This window comes from Echinococcus granulosus, assembly GCF_000524195.1.
Source record: "Echinococcus granulosus chromosome Unknown EG_S00020, whole genome shotgun sequence".
Taxonomy (NCBI): domain Eukaryota; kingdom Metazoa; phylum Platyhelminthes; class Cestoda; order Cyclophyllidea; family Taeniidae; genus Echinococcus; species Echinococcus granulosus.
This window is the reverse complement of record NW_020170400.1, coordinates 1019560-1039513: the sequence shown is the minus strand read 5'-3', so window position 1 is coordinate 1039513 and position 19954 is coordinate 1019560. Positions and strand designations below refer to the sequence as shown.

Sequence of the window (19954 nt, the reverse complement as noted above, 5' to 3'; positions counted from 1 at the left end):
TTACTATATTTTTGTGCAACAGGATTCGCTTTTTGTATAATAAATTTTTTGCACTGCAAAACTAATCTTAGTCTCTTTTTTATTATGATTCCCTCATATCCGACTTATTTCGTATTATGTCAAATCAAGAGTTTTCTGGTTTGAAAAACCGTTTTGCTACTTCTAACCCTTTTATAACTTCTGCTTTTGTAATTTTAGACATTATGAAATAATAATTACAGATCAGAATGGACCATGATTTCTGTGCACAGGTCGATAACAACCTTATTTGTTGTGATAACGTTGTCCCCATACAACCAGAAAAAGATCATCTGGACGCCTCCATTCCCAATCCTCTCTCCATTAATGCCTCTCGCAACAAGGCTGCTTCTCCTCCCTTTGATTCTTCTGAATCTGACGGTCTAGTCGTTGGTCGCCCAATTGGCAATCCGATGAGTAAATCCCTCACCAATAGCGATTCAGCTTTGCCCCTTTCCTATTCAACCAAAGCTCACGTTCTTCGTGCTCCATCTCTTCCTCCTTCCATCACGTCCAAGTGTTCTACAGCCTCCGACACCAACACTGCTCCCCCTGAAGTGCCTATTCGAACCTCTTCTTCTCCACAGAAGCACAACTCGCTTCCATGCTTCATTGGACGCAATTGGGTGTTCGATAAGGTATTTCGATGGCTTCAACTTTCATCCGACGGTACTCCAACGTCTACTGATGCTATGTACTGTTCCTTTATTTTGATGGGTGGACCTGGTACAGGCAAAACCGCCATTCTTAACGAGATTATTAAGAACAACCCCTTTGGTCTATCCACTCGCCTTCTAGCCTATCACGCTTGCTCTAATCAATTTGTTGCATCAATAAATCTTCCTCGTTTCATTCTATCCCTTCGGGATCAGTTGACATCTAGACAGGATGCAATCGGAGCATTTTATCGTGAACGTCTAGCTGCTGGTGGTGGTCGGTTAAACCACCTTTTTACTACAGCTCGTCTCTGTGCATTTCCTGATGAGGTTCTGTCTGAAGGCATCTTCAAGATTCTTGGTGATCTAGATCCTAGACAAATCGGCAGTGACCAAAAGCTTTTTTTTGCAATCGATGCTGCAGACGAGTGTCTTCGGTTGAACCCAAATTCTGAGGTTCGGGCTCCGCCCTCCATTTCCAGCATTGGATGCTCGCACAAACGCCTTTCACAGGCCTCATCTATATCAGATCACGTTAATGAATTCCAGAACCTTAACCTGCACCAATCAACTGGTCGAATCCGACAGGGTTGGGTTAGTCGAAATCTTCTTGAACTCCTTGCAATTAATGCTTTATTTCTTCCACCGTGGATTGGACTCTTTATCACCTGTCGGCGAGATTCACAAACCATTCTGCGTCGACTGTTCCGGTGTGCTAGCACCGTTTTTCTGGACGATATCCGGTGCCCATTAGTATATAAGGATATGAATGACTACATTTGCATGCGGCTGAAAAATGATAGCCTTCTTCAAAATGCTTTCGATCTCTGTGGTCAGGATATTCTCCACATATTAGAGTATAAGTGTAATGCTTCATTGCTCTACCTCCATATCGTTTTGACAGCTGTCAGTGAGTGTTGGCTAACTCCGGAGTACATCAAAACTATCCCCGGCACAATTAATGGTCTCTTCCTTTGGCTTTGTCAACGCCTATTGAATCCTTTTCCTAACGATCCTTTTTCTTCAATTATGACTACGATTAAACCGGTATTAAGTCTTGTACTTACCTCATCACGACCTCTTACTCTCGATGAAATTGATGTTATTCTGCAGTCGAACAACGTTTCTTCAAAGATAATAGAAAACTGGAGGCAAGTGCTCGTTCTACCCTTTTTTTTGGTACACCAGTACCCCAAACTTCTGCAACAACAACCTCAACAATGGGTGGATCTTCTCGATTATGCTGAGCTTCAACACGAGAGAGTTCTTAGCCTTGCTCACACCAGTTTGAGAGACTGGTTCCTTGACGTCAAGTGCTCTACACCAGTGTATTTAGCATCATCTCGTGATGGACATACAATGTTAGCCTTGGCAGCCTTGAATCAAATTTGCCAGTTTTCCTGTCTTCCTCGCTATTGCACTTGGGATATTCTCTACAATTTCACTCGATCTAGTCTCTATAATTCTACAGAAGCGCTTCAGATGCTAACCGAAACTCTAAAAGACGTGAACATAGACTTTACTGTGGATATTCTTGCAAATCTGGACTGTTGGATGTTTCTGCATGACCCAATTCTTGTGCATTGTTCATTTGCTGGATCTTCAATCAGTCAATTAATTGAGGATGCTTTGAACTATGAGCACCGCTTATTCGAACCACAGGCATCAATTGTCTTCAGCTGTAATGGAACTCAAACCAGAGAGCGTAAACCTCAACAAGTAATCCTTCAAACACGAGCAGATAAGGAGACTTCCATTGGACAGTTGTGTACCGCTGCATTTCAGGGAAAGCTGGAGGCGGTGAAATGTATTTTGAGGCAAAATTCAGTGGATGTGGAAGCGAGGGATGCCGCGGGCTCAACGCCATTGGTTTTAGCTTCGCGGCAAGGTCATTTGCAGATTGTGAAGTGTTTGTTGGAGGCGAACGCAAAGTTAGATCAAATTGATCAGGACGGATGGTCAGCATTAAGGTCAGCTGCATGGGGTGGGCATACTGGTAAGTTATGATTCACTAAAAAGACAAAATCACACATAAAGAAATACATAGATACATGGAGCAGATGAGGTCAATATAAGGACAATAAGAAAGTCGGTTTCTTATTAATGTATGACTTTTCGTATGAAATCAATTACAAAGTTGTCAAACCTACTAGTTAGTGTCCCATCAAATGGAGTTTACGAGAAAATTACTGAAATTTTTTTCAAATTTCGGCAAATGACTAAATTAGTTGTGAATCTTGGAAATAAGCTCTCTTGCTACCTAAAACCCTGTGTCCTTGTTCTACAACAAACTAATTAACGGTCCATGTAGGGCCTGGGGACCTCTCTGAAAAAGAAAAAAAAAGAATGCTAGGACAGAATATACAAATTCGAAATACAGTAGGGCTTGGGACTACTGGCATGGCTTGGAGGTCAGCCCACCTGACAAGGTACAATGGCGGAGACCCAAGGAGGGCCTTCACCAAAACTGGGAATTATGCAGCCGACACGTTATGGTCCCTTTAGGCGCAATTTGTGGCCAAATAATCCCATTGTTTCCCAAATATCTTATAAAGTAGTCGATTCATTAGGGAGGCCATTGAGAGACTGCTCCAATTTTAAAAGAATTTTTCCGCAAGATTATAATGATTTTCAGGCAATAGAGCCCTATAGCCTCTCGTTGATAACTTCAGCCTTGAGGTACAAAAAGCAGTAGCCTGAAAGGCAATTTATTATTTTTTGAATTACGAATTTTAGAAATGGAAATGCTTAGTGAAATTACTGGTAACAGTCTGCAATAAACAGGAGAAAATCTACTTGCAGGTCAGCTAAACCAATGAAACTAATTTATTTAAACTTGCTTGCGCACTGGTAATGTTCGTATGATTATGAATCTAATTGGGCTAGAATCTAGTTTACCGAACAATTTTATTTCGTTTAGTCAAAACAAATTTAGAGTAATGCAATATCGAGTGACTTTCTACTTAAGACATTCTATTAACCTTCATTGCGCAAATCTTCGCATGACAACATTTCACTTAATTGCCCACTTGAAACGTAATTTGTAGTAAATTGAACTTGCCTTTCTTTAAAACCGTTAGAATCTCATGATCTTAAAGCTCTTTACTTTTTCCAAAATTCTGGGCTAAATTCCAGTCATACTGGTCCTCTTGCGATCGATTATGTGTCAACTACTTTGTCCTGGGTACCAAGTTAGCTTGCCCTCTCCGGTGGTTAAGGCGTTGCGCAATTTACCAACCTCGCTATTGCAGCTTTTCCCAATTTCCCCATTAGATAGCCATTTTACCTTCTGGCAAGCCGGTGATTGGTCGCTTTATATAGGCATACCTCTATTTCTAAACTCAACAATGCCAGAAAGCGCTCTGTTTTACACGCCCGAGACACATTGCTTTCGAAGGCCTTATACTTATACGTTAATCTAAGTAATCTAAGGAAAGAAAAAGGAGATTTAAAAAACCATCGTTTTAATGAGCCGCATTAATCCTTGCTGGGATTCCTTGCTTGCCTTGTCCGCTGGCCTGATCAAAAGAAATCTGCATTCATTGAGGTACCCATTGCAGTGACTGATCAGCATACACTAGCATAAAATAAGGCGATTAGGTGACGAAGGGAATGGAGAGAACTTCATGCCACCAAGAGGTCAACAAAGTTTTGGGAAAAGTGAAATATATCTCTGTGTCATTATGTTTCCTTAGGACAAACATCCATAGGTCTCTTTCTCTTCTCATGTACGGCATCTTTTTTCCGCTTTGGTCGTTAACAGAAGTAAAGATGATATATTTTGAGTTTCCCAGCATGACGGAAAAGCTATCTGCTTCAGTAGTCATAACATATGCTGCGGATTTATTCGGTATTTCTGAGAATTTGTAGCCTCCAAATCACGAGCGCCAACGAGAACGAAATAATGGCAAAGGGATGCTCCGCAGACCGGTTGTTTTAACTGATAAAATTCGTCAAAAGCATCAGGGGGAAGGAAGGATGTCATTTCTTTACTAGGTATCTAAAATTACAAAAACAGCCTAACTGGAGGGAATGGGAAAATTACTTAAGTTTGTATTTCTTCTTGGGACCACTCTCCTTTTTTTCCAAAAAGGCAAATCAAGAGCTAAAAATGAGCATTTAAAGCCTGCGTTAATTACTGAGTTGTTTAGCTGGCACAAAATTTGCTATGCTTTAAACCGTCGGAATGTTTTTTGTGTTTACGTGAATCAACTTTAGGGCCCTTTGCTAAAAATGGATGTCCACAGCACTATGCTGCCGTCATACGTATGGGGTAAGCAATTGCTGACTCTGAGAGAATTTTACCATTTCACTGAGCCCTAGATACACACCCGCCCACTCCTTCCAGCTTCCTGTGGAATGCTGCTCGCCCACTCTCCAATGCTGTCGCAGCTATCTCGCTCTCTGGTAGAACCAATCTGCGAGATCACACATGCCCTCCTCTAACAGAACATAGAAATCCCCTATTTAAAGGTGTTTTCTTCATTTTTCACAAATGAGGTGTTTTTAAGAAGACCAAATTTTGACAACACAACGTTTAAAAAATTGTTCTAAGATCTGAATACTTTATAATTTTGCTCTGCTTTAGGAGGTACTGAGGGCCTCAAAGTATTTTTCTCTTCGTTACAAACTCTAGTCCATTCTCAGCGATCTTTTATCTATAGAAGTAGTAAAAAGGAACCACGACTAACCGCCCCCATTCCTTTCTTCGTTTTATCCTTCCACTGTCTGCTTGGCAAATGTTTGTGGCACGCTAAGAAAAAGTGATGGTTAGTACATGGAGGACTACGAAGGAGGAGAATGTAACTAATGGAGCAGTGTCTCCTTCTTACTCCATTCCATTCCTACGTTATCTTTCGGTATGAGATCTTGAGTTGTTTTATGTGAAAAACTTTTTCACGATAGAGTGACAATTCTGGCTGCTTTTGGACAAACATGTCAGATAGCCTACAATGGGTGAGCTATTGGATCTGCAGTGCATCACAGACAAAACAACCACAGTGTGCTAGGATAAAGTAAGTGAAAATGCGTGGTAGTGAGTGGACCATTCGGGAAGAAATGGTTTGTTTGTTGGCTTTGTGAACGCTAGTAAAGAAATATCTTTTCTCATCACATTTTTGTCGGTCAGTCAGTCATTTAGCTAGGTAGGAGGCACTCTAAGGTAGAAGAGGTGAAGAAGAAATAGATGATCTTTGAAGTCCGTTAGCAGCACCCACTCTGCAGCTGCGTGAATTTCTTCCCTTTAAGGCGTTAACCGGTCCTTCAGGACAAGGTGAATTTATCTTTGAGTGAATTTTCGTCAGAATAAAATTGTTCTTTTATTGCGTACTGTGTCTTTCCGAAAAGCTGTGTACAGTAAGTTGACGAGAAGATTGTACAGCTTTAAAATCAATCCACATTCGGTTCGTAAGGCTGACGATATTAAATCATTTCCATCAGGTCTTCAACACCGTCCAATTGAGAGAAGTTCAAAGGAGAAAGTGAATCTGAATCCTTGAGTTGGGTCTACAACGAGTACACTTCGTAGCTCCATCGCTTTTTATTATTAATTGACTAAAAACGATAAAGCAGATGATATATGGGATTTCCGTCTCACCCTTTATTGGGATTTTCTTCTATCTCTGTGATAATTTGATGCTACCCCATTGTTTGCATTGCCACAAAGCTATAAGATGTTGAAATATGGCGTCTCCTTTCATTTGTTGTAAAAGCTAACAACTTTTCCAATTCTTAAATAAAGAGTTTTTCCGTTACCATATTCAAAGTATCTTGCAAGAATGTCGACACTCCACGATCACTTAGAACATTGTCTACTTCTGTCATCTTTTGCATCCTACCTCTTGCCACTAAAAAAACGGTAAATGGGTGGCACAATAAGAATGCTACGGAGTTACAAGCCACATTTATGTTAGCTCGCAACTTTAGCCACCATCCACCATAATCATCCTCTACTTTTTGTATGATTTTTGCCCGATGAAATGGATGTAAAGGCCGCACAATGTGCTACAAGTGCGTGCATTACGTTTTCAGTCATTTATTTTGAAGTAAAATCTGCCAAGAGACCGAAACACATTTGAACAAGTGAATAGCACAAGGCAGATTTACAAATTTTCTGTCCTAACTTCTTTCTATATTTTTTGTGTTCATCCACCTCTCTGGATAAGTCTTGGACCCTTGAAACATGGGACGAGACATTCAATGTAGCACCCCATTTGAGTAGGTAGCTTGACTGAGTAGCACGGGGTAGTGTCGAATGTCCTACCTATTAGGTGCACATAAGTAGCTTGTAAATTCTGCCGAGTTGAGGAGACTTTTGACCTTCACATTTATGTATCAAGCATACCTTTTTTTGCAATTTTTTCACCACCTGTAACAATTTTCAATTTGTTTTCGCCAGACGTGGTGAATTTTCTCTTAGACTCCGGTGTTGACGTGGACATAACCGGACCGGACAGTCGAACAGCCTTGCGAGCAGCTGCATGGGCCGGACATGCTGAAATTGTGCGTCGTCTATTGGCTGCCGGAGCAGATGTCAATCGTCCCGATGCTGAAGGTCGAACTCCACTTATTGCTGCCGCCTACATGGGATGTGAAGATATCATAGATATTCTGGCAGATGCAGGTTAGTTGTTGACTTGTAATTTATGCATTTTCTGAATAATCTTGATGAAATTTTATGCTACGGAAGAAGGTACTTTTACACAAAATTTCACCATTGACTACTTTTATTCGCAAATAAAAAACCCATAACAGTACCTTTTTCTGCGTAATGTCAAAGAAGTCCTGCCCATTTACCACTACTGGTGTATCTTCTAAAACGCTTCATTTAAAATGTGACTCTCTTTAGCATTCCTTCCTACCTTCCCCTAAAGTTTCCCGTCTTCCTACCACGCAAAGTATCAGCATCAAAAGCTGCATTGCATCCCTTTTATCTTTAAAACAAAGCAGAGGCTGTGCTTATTTATTTAAATTGGGAAGTAGGAATTTTAACTCTTCTAGCGGGTGATTTGAATAGGTTAATTTAATCATGCGGCAGTATTGTAATTGGATGTGAACTCCAGTTGACTACTCCTGGTTATCTCCACAAAAGTTTTTTCTGCTTGGGCTCGAGATCCAAATAGACTTTTTGCAAATGAGGAATTCCCAGGTGAAACCCTACCTTTTTTAAAACACTACAAACAGAAGAAACAACTATGCTCTTCTGAAGTAGTAGATTGTTAGAAGATTACTGGTTGTATGTTAGTTTACTTTGAGAGCTCAGAAATGAAATTGTCTGGATTCACAATACTTCAGTCAGTAGACAAATAACATTATACAGCTTTATAAACCAATCTGGAAATCGTAAGGGAGGCATGCTTGAATTACTTCGCGCTTTGCGCATGACCAAACAATTTTCAAATTACAAGGAAAGCGACAAACCACTCCGACAATAAGGAATGATGCGGAATTGAATGGTAAATACCCTTTCATCCCAGTCTAGCTTGGGAACATCAACATTGTTAAGCTTAACGGTGAAATGAGACACGAGTGGGACTTTATCTCGACCACTTCATCAGCCTTGACTATTCATTAGGGAAGAGGCTTAATCGGAAAGATTGATCTCATTTGCAACCGTTGCTTGCCCTTCAGCAAGTGAGTTATTCCTAGTAAAAAGTTTTGCAGATAACGCATCAAACACAAAACAAGCATATATAAATCAGTGGATACCTTAAAAGTGTGAGATACCACTTTAATTAAAGTCAACCAACGGTCCATTCGTTTTTGTTACGACCATTGGCATAAAGAGGCCATTTCTTTTTTATTTAAGCGGCAAACAATGTAAAGTGGATGGTGCATTGATTCAAGGTGGAAGAGGTGTTGATGAAAGTATTAGTCTTCAGAGCCCATTTTCATCTGTTAACGCAGGTTGTTTGGCATCCATTTGATTGACCATCATGGCTTTTCCCTCCTAATTTATGGAGGTGTGGGCGAATTGTCTCAGCACCGCTCAACAAACATCAAACATTAACGGAAGTTGATAAGCTTGAATAATGGGTGCGATTTTATACTAGGAGGCAAAGTGAGTCAGTCCAAACACACAATTTTGGGCTGGCTCTTATACCTTCCTGAATGCGGAACTTCTACAGCCTTGGGGCCAAATAAAAGTCAGTTTGTATGAGTCGCAAATGACCTCAGACTGCATATATCGAGAGCTCGACATAGTGGTAAACCGACGTTATTGTACTTCGTTAATCCCTACCAATCACAGCAAGTCACTGTATGACAGGTTTCGGTGATGTACACCTTCTTTTGTTCCATAACGAGTGTATTCTACATAATGGTCACTTAATGAATAATGTTGCATACGATTGGTCCCTGAATTGCAAACTGCTTTTAACTTTTCCTCTTTCGGATTATTTTAATTTATGAAGGTGTCAAACTTGGTGATTAAGGTCAACCTTTACCACTGCCATACAGCTTAATTATCACGGTTACTATTAATGGTGAGTTTTTTAATCCACTTCCTGAGTTAATACTAAAGAAGGAATAATTCATGCTCTTAGTCACATCATAATGTTTTACGGCCCACTTTTCGCTTTTTTTGGGTACAAATACAACTTTTATGCACCACACTAATGGAAATTCCAAGGAAACGGCAACTTTGCACACATTCATATTCCGATCCACTTTCCATTAATGGAAAAATGCTAGACTCGTAATGTGGAATTATGCCTTTTAATGGCCATTTTGTCCATTTTTTATTATTCTTAGCAATCCACAGATGAGTTAAACAACTATCTAGACATAAATGTGCTTTTTGGACTCATTCCTTACGGGGAAGCATGGATTCCTTCCTGAGGCGACAAAACACAGAATCATGAAAAGCCAAATTTTAGGAGAAGCTTCCTCCATTAATTTTGATGAGGGAATCAGGTAATTAAGCGATTTATGAAGTTTTAGGCATGATTTGTTAATTGACTATTTGTAATTTGTGTGGACTTGTCAAATACATGCGACTGTTCAGATACATTACACAGCATAGATATCTATCAGTCGATTATCTATTTACCAGTCAAATCTGACTTCGTTTCCAAAGTTACGGAAGAACTGCGCCAATCATGATGTGGAACATTTGGGCAGAATACACTCTTTAGAATCATTGGTTGAGTGAGGAAGCATTCAAAGATGAATGCATCGCCTTCTGAAGGACTAATTTATGCCTCAGAAGAAGAATTTTTTGTTCAGTATTATGAGCTTCTAATAATGTTTGCTGCTGAGTGAGTGAACAAGTGGATCATTTAATTTTTTTTCCTGCTATCACTTTAGCAACAAAGTGACGCACGTTTTAGAATTTTTTCCTACCTATCTGATTAACTGATTTGTGATGATAATTGATCTTTTTAAGGCAAATAAATATATCATTAGTTGACCTTAAGCAAACCACCATCTCACACTTCGAAAGCGCTTACTATTTTGTCTCTGGAAGAATATGCTCACTTTGTTCGTATGTGTGGTGCACTGAAAGCACTTTTTTGCCTTTTCCTTCTTAGCCTTTAGACCATTTAACAATGGATTTATTTGAATTGAAGGCGAAAATGGTTGATTTGCCATTTCATCCTTTTCATCACCGAAAAAATTTAATAAAAGGACTTCATCGTCCTATTTTTTAAAGTGACATTCAAGCGCTTTCCTAAAAACTGCACCTTTTTTCTCTTTGAAATGCTCTTTCAAAGATAGAATTTTGCGCAAAATTGGTTGCATTATGCTTAAAAAAGATGAAGTGGCTGAATAGACTAACCAGAACTGGCTTAAATACATTACTAATTACTGGTGATAAATTGTCTATAAATGTTCCACATTGAGATGAATCGTCCATTCCTACTAGCTAGGAGAGAGAATTGCTTGCGCTGGTGGTTTTAGGCAGTAACTGAAGATTTACATGTTAAAAATGACTTTTACTTCATAAACGTAAAAAAATTAGTTTACAGCTCTGAAACAACCATAAAATGAGAATTTAATGGATCTTCCATGGAATGGTTCTACGGCTATGGGGCATCCGCGATAGATACATAATACCTACATCATCCAGGTAATTGATCTGAGTGCGTGCTTTAGGTTTAATGTAGTTCCTGAATTTTCTTTCCATTGAGTCAAAGAGTACTTTCACTATAAATATGTGCATAAGGCCTGAATGCTTGTACCCTAAATGTTGGGACAGCAGAAGTCCTATTTTGGGAAAAGCTAATACAGCATATTATTTCTGGTAATCACGTCCATTATAAAAAACAATCCACTGACTTTTGCCAATGAGGCAACCAAGCTACCTTTATAAAGGGCATGCTGGTTTGCATTAAGCCTCACTGTGTGTGTATAGAGAAGCTGTAAGTCGGTTGGCAAGGCTTCATGCAACTGCAGTCTTAAAATACTGCAAAATAAAGTATTTTTCTCATTCACAGGTGCAAATTTAAATCACGCTGACCAGGACGGACGAACGGCACTGTGTGTTGCAGCATTCTGTGTTCCACAATCAGTATCACATAGCGAAGTGGTGGCAAAGTTGCTTCAACTCGGAGCAGATCCAAACCTAGGTGATAGGGAGAATGTCACTCCACTAATTGGAGCTGCCAATACGGGTCGCCGTGACATCTGTGAATTATGTCTGGAAGCTGATGCTGATGTTGATATGGTAGACAAGTAAGAGGCTTTTTCTATTACCAATGGAAAATGCATGATACAGTGTTTTATTTCAGCCTGTAGAGGCGTGTAAAATGCTGGCGACTGCTCATATGGAAGCATTTAAGGACGATACTTTTGTAGAACGTACCATCCAGAAATGGTTTAAAAGTGTTTTTACTCATGGATTACCCAGAGTGATCAGGAAGATCCTGGACTTTTAGTAGAGGAAGAAAATTACGTGCCAATATTTGCATGTTCATTTAAGGCCAACTTGTCAACCATATCTCTGCTAATCTTTCGTTTATACCTACATTACTCAGAATGTGAGAAACATGAAAGTCGTATCATTCATCAACAGATGAGAGTAAGCCCTAAGGAGTCGCATTTCCATGTCCCGTGCATAGTGGGTCGTTTTGACTGACTGACGAGTGATAAGCAAAGGCTTCATTGTACTCCATCGTACCAACATGATTAAATAATTTTTTCTGCGGTATTTTGACTCCTATAAAAAGGAATCAGACAGATTTATTTGGCTACTTTGCGTATAGCATTAAAAGAAACTACCTTTTTCCTTGTTAATTTTATCCAGTTCTATAGTTAAAATCATCTTTTTCTTCCACTCCGATCCACTTTTAAAATAGCACTTAATATTTTCATGTCGAAAAATTTTTGATGATACCACTGCTTTTAATAAAAATTATGCAAAAAAAGACGTGTCTATCAAAGGTTGTTAAGTTTTTTTTGTAAAATTCATGTTAGACATGCCGGAAACGGATGTGAGATAAGTACACATCCACCCACACAGTGATAGCTTTAACGGAGAAAAAGGCGCTTTTTTAGCTCTGGTGCACATGATGGGCGGGTAATTTGGGTTATTTAGGGTAAATGTACTCGTGGAAAAAAGGGGTGCCTATGAAAAGGCCTGGTAAAAGATAGAATTCGGCATGTTTGCCTGAAGCACTGACGAAGTGGTCAACGTATCACCAACGTACCCAGCCAAAACTTTAAAGCGGCCACGTCAAGTGACATTTTTTTAATTTTAAGATGGTTTTTACAGCATCAAGTACATCTCGCACTTTTTTTACCGACGTGGCAGGTATGATAACTGTGTTTTTACCAACTTATGATGCAAGATTGTGCCACAAATAAATTTTTTGAGTTAATAACAGTAAGGTAGATGTAGGGAGTTCTTTTTTGGTAAAAGTGACTTTCATCTCTTAGTTAGTTACCTCTGAACTATAAGAGTTAACTTTGCGACTACAAAAGTGCCGACTAGCTGTGTACCTTTCAAAGTAGTTGCGTATATTTTAGGGTAGATTATACAGGTACAAGGATTCAACTAATTCGACAAGCTTTGGTCTATGTACATCTTCTCCAAAATGCTGTCATCAATTTCCCTACTTTTAAATAAAAATGTGACAGCTCTAAAACTTTGCACATGAAATTGGGCTAAATGAAAGGTTACTGATGAACGGTCACGTCTGAGCCTGTTATATGACCAATTCAGAGTAATTATTTGAAGTGAAAAGTGATCCGTTCCTAGTTGCTTATTCATTCATTTACTCCTTAATTTGTCCCAGATGAATGAGTGAACAAATTAATTTTTAGATAGCTGTACCAAAGGAAAAAATGAGTAAGACCCTATAAAAATTAACAAAGTGGACCATATGGGAGCGGCTATGCACAAGATTTCTACGGGCTTGTCAGATCAGTGCCCAGATCAGCATTTCCTTCTGACTTGCAGCATTGATTTACTAGTATTATCATTAAAAAATATGACAAGACTCCGCAAGAATGCCTACAGCTTTGCGAATGGGGATATAACTCTTAAACACACATTGCATAAAACAAGGCAGTCTTTTTTTGATAAAATTGAACTTTCAAATAAAGTCTCTATGGATTGATGCTGTAAAAATAGGCCCTCTTTTAATAATCGAAATGGGTCCTATTGCATGAAAATTAGAGGCGTTTTATTTGAAATCTGAGGACATAGGCTAAAAAACCTATTTTCAAAATCTTTATCAAATCAGCACGACAATAAGGCGTCTATGGTGAAATTCCCACCACCTCCTCCTCCTCTCCCTTCTTTCCTTCAAATAGAATGACTATACTTTGAAACTGCAGATCCATGCAAATTTTTTGCTTAATAATGCTTTTTTGAATTATTATCCTTCCTTAAGGAATAGGCCTTAAAATTAAAATTATTCATGAAATACGTAGAAATTTCGCTGACTTTAAATTTCCCTTTTGGGGGATTTGAAGATGGAGAAGACGGTGATAAATAAGAGGAATCGAGTACATATTTTACGTTATCAAAGTCTGTAAAAGTTGTGTTTGGTGAAATCATACCCCGATTTACCTCCTATTTTCTCATTTTTTCCCATAATATCGGTTCATTTTTAAATCTTCCTCTATTTGTTTTAGGTAAGTTCTTTAAAGGGTGCAGAGGTGTAGTAAACTATCGTAAAAGCTGTCATATTTTCTTCAGAACCCATGACAAAGTGAAAGTTTTCACATCAAGGTTTTTCTTACAGTAGACTGTAGTTAAAGTACCCTAATCACCACATTTAAACCACCTTTCAAAGAACTCTTTCTGGCTTTGCCTGTGAATCTCGGAATGAAATGAGAAGATTGCAACCCAAATACTGCTAGAGTGCATAAGTTACGGCAAAAGGCTGTACTTCACAAGTCAAAAAAGGTCATGGTACTGCGGCTGCATGACAAGGAAGAGTAAACGCCAAGTACGTCCTATAGCTCGTAATGAGAACCGAGGTATACGTCGTGGACCAGTCGGATCAAAAAAGGTATTAATCAAGGTGGAAGATAAAAGCGTTTGTGCGTGAACACATGAAATGGCGTAAAGGTGAAGGAGGTTTCTTGTAAATGAAGACGACAAATCTGCTCAGATAAGAGGAGGTTCATCTCTTTAAAAGCAAGGATCTGCTGTGGTAATGGCTGGCCTATGTCACAGTTTTCAGTCCTGTGAGCATTAAGCAAGTGCGTGAAATACCTGACTAATTGTGGGCTCCTGGTTAATCTAAAACTTATCACCATGGGGGTGCACATGAGGTAAATCTCCTTATGGAAGGAGTGAAGAAAAGTCATCCACGAATATTTGGGAATTCGGAAAGTTAACACGTACTTAACACTAGAGAGGAAGTATAGTAGACTGCCTCAATGAACCTCTTTGTGACATTTTTTTGTGCTTTCGGTAAAAGCTAGGATACTTGCATAACTGTAGATAAATGCAACTTTAGAAGTCCCGGTTTGACTTCAGCAGGGAAAAACTTCTCCAAAATCCATTTTCTTCGACTTTTAGAAGTGGTCGTAGTGCCCTCGTAGCCGCTGTCGTCAATGGTCACGTGGACGTAGTTCAGCTACTTCTTTTCTGGTGTGCTGCTGTAGACACCATTGATCTCAATGGACGCTCTGTTTTGAGCATCGCTGCCGCCTGTGGACGCACACAAGTTGTTAGACAACTCTTGGACAGAGGTCTAGACGAGGGACATCGTGACCATATGGGCGCGACGCCCTTGCATCTAGCAGCTGCTGCTGGTCATGCCGAGGTTGTGAGGTGAGTAAAACAATATAATAGAGTTAATTCCGGCAATAAAACTGATTCCGAAACTGAGATGGTAAGGAAAGAATCAAAAGAGGTATCAAATCAAAACGTGTGTAATGATTTCAGTCAAACAATGGGTTGCCGTTTTGTAAAGATTTAGAAGTAGACTTCCATGTTGCATAAGCGGACGATATTGGGGTTACAGGTAGTCGATTTTGCTCCTAAAAAAATTGTTTGGATGGGGAGGACCTACGACTAAACCACTTATGCCAAAGTTTGAAAGAGTTGGGGTCAAAGTAACTGCTATCGAGGTTTAAGCTTTTGCAGCAACAGAAGGTATTTCCAATTTTCTCCAGAAGAAAAAGAAATGGGAGGAATTTCTTATAAAACTGCAGAAAATTCTAAAAAAATTCTGTTATAAGCTGGGGAAATTTCAAAGACTAAAGATAAGGAATGTATAATAGTTTTTTTCAACAAGAAGAGACACAAAGATGATTGTTTTCTTCGGTTTTTCAGTCTTTCAAGGAGTCATTGCAGTTTTTTAAGCCAATCTACTACATGAACCCATACATTATTAGCATGAGCCTCCTGTCATCTCATGAGTTCAAAAAATTTTAAATTTTATCCAAAATGTGGTCAACGGAGGCCACTTTTCGGTTAATGTTTGAACATCTATGCTATTCCCAAAGTTCTACGTAGCTGTTTCGAGATTCAAATAAGAGGAAATCATTGAGGGCTCCTTAAATTATCTTTCGTAGGTGAAAAAAGCAAATGCACAATAAGGACAAATTTACACCTTTCTCTGCGAAACATTCTACTTGTGGATTCTACATTTATCTGACCTTTCATCACCCAGAGCAAAAGTGTAGTCATTGCCACCTACGCCTCCATCTCACTTATATTTCCCAAATTTTCATTTACTTCTTTATGTGATTGCTTAATAGGAAAGTCAAAAAGTGGTGATATTTTGTGCCTTCAGACATATTCGAGATATATGGGCAGGTTTTGTGGTATGGGGCATGATTTTGCCGGTTTCCCCCTATGTCTGCCTTTTCACAACCAAATTCGTCGTGAGAGAATAAACATTCGATATAAAAAGATCTTTATAGTATTGTCATGGTGGATGAATTTTGTGAGACAAGAAAAGTTCAGGATACCCTTGCTGGCAAACTCCAAGTAAAAAGACCCTTATTGGGGATTTGAAAAAGTACAGGTCTCAATTTACTAAAAGGCTAAACATTGCTTGTCATAAACGATTCTGCAATGATTGCAGTGAGGGACGCGTTAATAATTCGCCTACATCTATGTCATCTGAAAAGGGGAGATCGTGGAGGCCAAGCGAATGGATACCACATGACACATTTTAATAATTAACAAAGGGCTTTAAATACCGCCAATTCCTTCTTCACTTCTTCCACTTCATATCAACGCGACATCCATTTTAGACACTGCTGCCTGGCTGCCTGACTGACTGACCGACTGACCAGCCGATCGACTGACTTGTGATGAGAAATGGCTTTTGTATTGCGACGTTTGTTAGGCCAACAAACACATCATTCGTTGCTCCCACACCATCCATTTACCACTTTACACTTCCAAGGCACACAGGCCACTTCATCCCAGAAGGCTATGCTTGATTTGTGTGCAGTGCATTGCAATACTGCAGTCGCGACTGTTCACTGTGAATGTCTTGCTGAGGGGTAAGCAATTACACCTAAGTTTTATCCACTAGGTAGAAGATAATACTTATGTGTGTGGATATTTTAGCAATAAAACTTCTTTAGCAAAAGTCTGGGCTGATTAATTTGTCTTATTCATCCAGGACTAGGCAAGTCATGCTAAAAAATCTACTTTTGTGAAGACTTTACATTTAACTTTGGAAAACTCCTTGCTCATTCTTTGAATTTCTAATCATTATCATCCTTTTGTTGGTATTAGTGCCAAACAACCACGTGTCAAATAGAACAGATAGTTGGGGAGACAAGGTTGAGACAGAGGCAGAGCTTTACCTTGCTCAAGCATATTTTCCATTTCTTCCTGTTTTGTTATCTTTCATCTCCGTTAAAACGCCACTTTTCTAGTGAGTTGAGATTAGCAGGAAAGATGGAGTTATGTAGTCAAACCACAGTGAGGATGCTATTTATCTGCAATAGGATAAGTAAGTATCTTGTCACCATGGTAAATTCATTTCGGAAGTAGGGCTAAGTAGTAACCCAGTTTGCCAATGAATGCAGCAAAAGGAAGCACCTGGAAGTTACATTTATTTTTGATTCCTCGTCTCTGCTTCTTTGCTATCCGTATGTTGTCCAGCCTGCAATATTAATAGTTAACAAATATCCATAATTCACGTATTTCATTTCAACTGTTTAAGCAGCTCTTTTGTGTGCGATTTCTGCCCATTGGGGTCCTTCACGAATTTGATCGGTAAGCAGATGCCGTCTTTCTGAGGGGGGTTGTGAGGGATGTTTTGCCACAGTACCCAGTCATTAAAGTAACCTGATTTATCCCCAAAACCACGGCAAGAGGTTTGGGCTCAGAGTTCATCTAAAAAATAAAAGCAGAAAGGCTTTTATTTCGGAAGCAGGATATTTGGGGGATAATTTAACCCCAAATACCTTCACTTTAACTTTATTTTAACCTGCAAAAATTTCCTACTTATTTTGAAATTTATTGGTCTACTGAGCTTCCCGTCTTTTGGTAGCATTCTCATGGGTAAGTTTAACGGTGGCAATAAGGCATGAATTTTTATGTTGTCGAGGCTGTCAGCCAGCCTCAATTGCTTCTGAAGAAGTAGCTGTATCGTGCCGAATGGATGGAAGTCAGTCCTTGCTTTTTGACCTTCAACGAGAACTTCGAAGTGCACGACACAAATTTTGCATAGCCTTTCCAATTTGGGGTACAAGGCTCACCCTTTCATTGCACATCAACTGGCACGTTTCCATGACATACGTAAAAAATAAATTGTCTCGGAAGCTTATTGTCACCCGTTAGTTCATGTCTTTTGGCTCCCATCTGATTAGTTGCCAAAACTCTTCCCGGGTGCTGCAGATTCAAACAAATTGTTTCAGCGACACCTGCTTTGAGCACTAATGAATGTTAACCTTGATACAAATCCTCAGTACCAATAATGGAGGCCTTTTGTCAACATAACCCCTCTATGGGAGTGATTCGTTCAGGATAGTTCATCCTCTCCAAATTCCTTTGAAAAATGGTAGCGATTATATTCCGAACCTTTGGAACTGAGTTTAATTTCGTCAGAAAACTAAGAAGTGCATGAAATTTTTCTACTTAAATATATGAGTTGTAAAGGCAAAAGTTGTAGGCATTGCATCTTTGGCTCCCAAACTATTACACCTTCCTGAATTAAACTGGTGCTCTTGGGTAATGTAAAGCTAGATTATGTCAAATTTTGTTGCTCCAGAAAACAAGTAGCATTTGTCGAACAAAGCGTTTCCCTTTCCTTTTTGAAATTATTTAAGCGCCTAACTAGCAATGACATTTTTTCAGGCAATAAAAATACTAGTTTATTCACTGTTTAGTAATAGGAAATACTTTTTAGATAATAAATAAACGCCACTGCATGCATGGTATTTAAAAATTGGAAGAATAAAAAGGCCCATCTTTTATACACCTCAATCTACAATTTCTCTTCCTGCGCCTTGGTGACTCCCGTCCAATCATTCTACTGGATTGAAACAAAAGTAATTACGATTTAAGTGTGAGGTGTTTATAGCTGACTGATCATTTGTATTTTAGTGGGAAGCTCTACGTTAGAACGCTTTCTCAACAGCTAGTTTCGACACGTTGATGAACCTCTCTTTTCAACTGTAGAAACACATGAAATTATGGTGAGCCATCTTCATGATGAAGAAAAACGCAATCCAGTCTTGCGTGTTTGGAAATGAGCTTAAAATTTATTAACCTGGCAAGTGCCAAATTACCTGAGGGTCAACAGATATTTGATAATGCTTTGTAGACCTGTTTCTTCTCGACAGCTTAATCGACAGCATAGTATCTCCACTCTTGAACCTTGGATATAATTTCCTCTGCTTTATTCAATTCCAGGCTCCTTCTAGAAGCCGGTTCTCACCCAGATGAGATAGACAATGCCGGTCAGACGCCTCTCCTAGTCGCCTGTCAGGCCGATCATGTAGGGGTTGTCCAACTCCTCCTAAAACCAGCAGTCACTATGGAAGCAGCAGTAGATAATGAACGAGTGCAGGAGTTGTTTGAAGTCCTTACTTCAGGTAGAAATGACGGAGAGGTGGGAGAGGAGACAGGAGATCCACATCGTGTCTACGACCCTCTTACCACTGGAGGACAAGACGGATTTCTTGGTCATGCTGCCTTGCAAACAATCGATAGAGCCTCAATGGATGGACGAAATCCGTTGAGGTCGGCGGCATTAAATAACAACGTTCCCTTGGTCAAATTGCTTATAGCTTTGGGAGCTGACCCAGATCAACAAGTAAGTGAAAAATGTAATATATGGCTGATTTTGTTAAAATCGTATCAAGGTGAGTGTTTTATTTCTCGTGTGTACATGACGTTGTGTGGGGGAAAAAATTATAACACAAATAGTGGTGCAAACCCCAGGAACTGAATGGACGGCGTAAAATGGATTACTCTAAAAGAAACATACTGAAGCGTCTGATAGGTCTCGCTTTTTTTGCAGCATAATCATCAATGACCCCTAAGGTCATCGCTCTGCTTCAACTCTGGTGAAACCTTGTGTTGGCCAAAAATAGTCGCGAGATAAACTGAAACTTGATTGCCATGCAGAGGAAAACCGGTACTTGTTGGTAAATATTACGCCTTCCGGAGGGTTAGCTGTATCGAGAACGAATCTGCGTGGAATAAAGTGCTAAATAGTGGTCGATTTTTTACGGTAATCTCATTCTGCATATTAAAAAAGGAAGTTTCTGAGATAACTTTGAAGATATGGGGTTTTCCTTCATCTTGAGAAGGTCAAATATTCTTCCAAATGATTCACCCTTCTTGATAGCCTCCGAAAAAGAAAACTTTTTATTGCAGACATTCTTAATTTGACAAACCAAACAGG

At 39.3% G+C, this 19954-nt stretch overlaps 1 protein-coding gene across 1 annotated transcript; it reads left to right on the top strand. All coding sequences in view use genetic code 11, as the record gives it.

The window, feature by feature from the left end:
- Window positions 1–227: 227 nt before the first annotated feature.
- Window positions 228–19617, top strand: EGR_03757 (Ankyrin repeat domain-containing protein 50; the record flags this gene model as incomplete). The annotated part of the gene is made up of 6 exons (XM_024493006.1): window positions 228–2670; window positions 7072–7296; window positions 11111–11348; window positions 14650–14904; window positions 18958–19360; window positions 19591–19617. The coding sequence occupies 6 exons, from the start codon at window positions 228–230 to the stop codon at window positions 19615–19617; spliced, it is 3591 nt and encodes a 1196-aa protein (XP_024352663.1).
- Window positions 19618–19954: the final 337 nt, after the last annotated feature.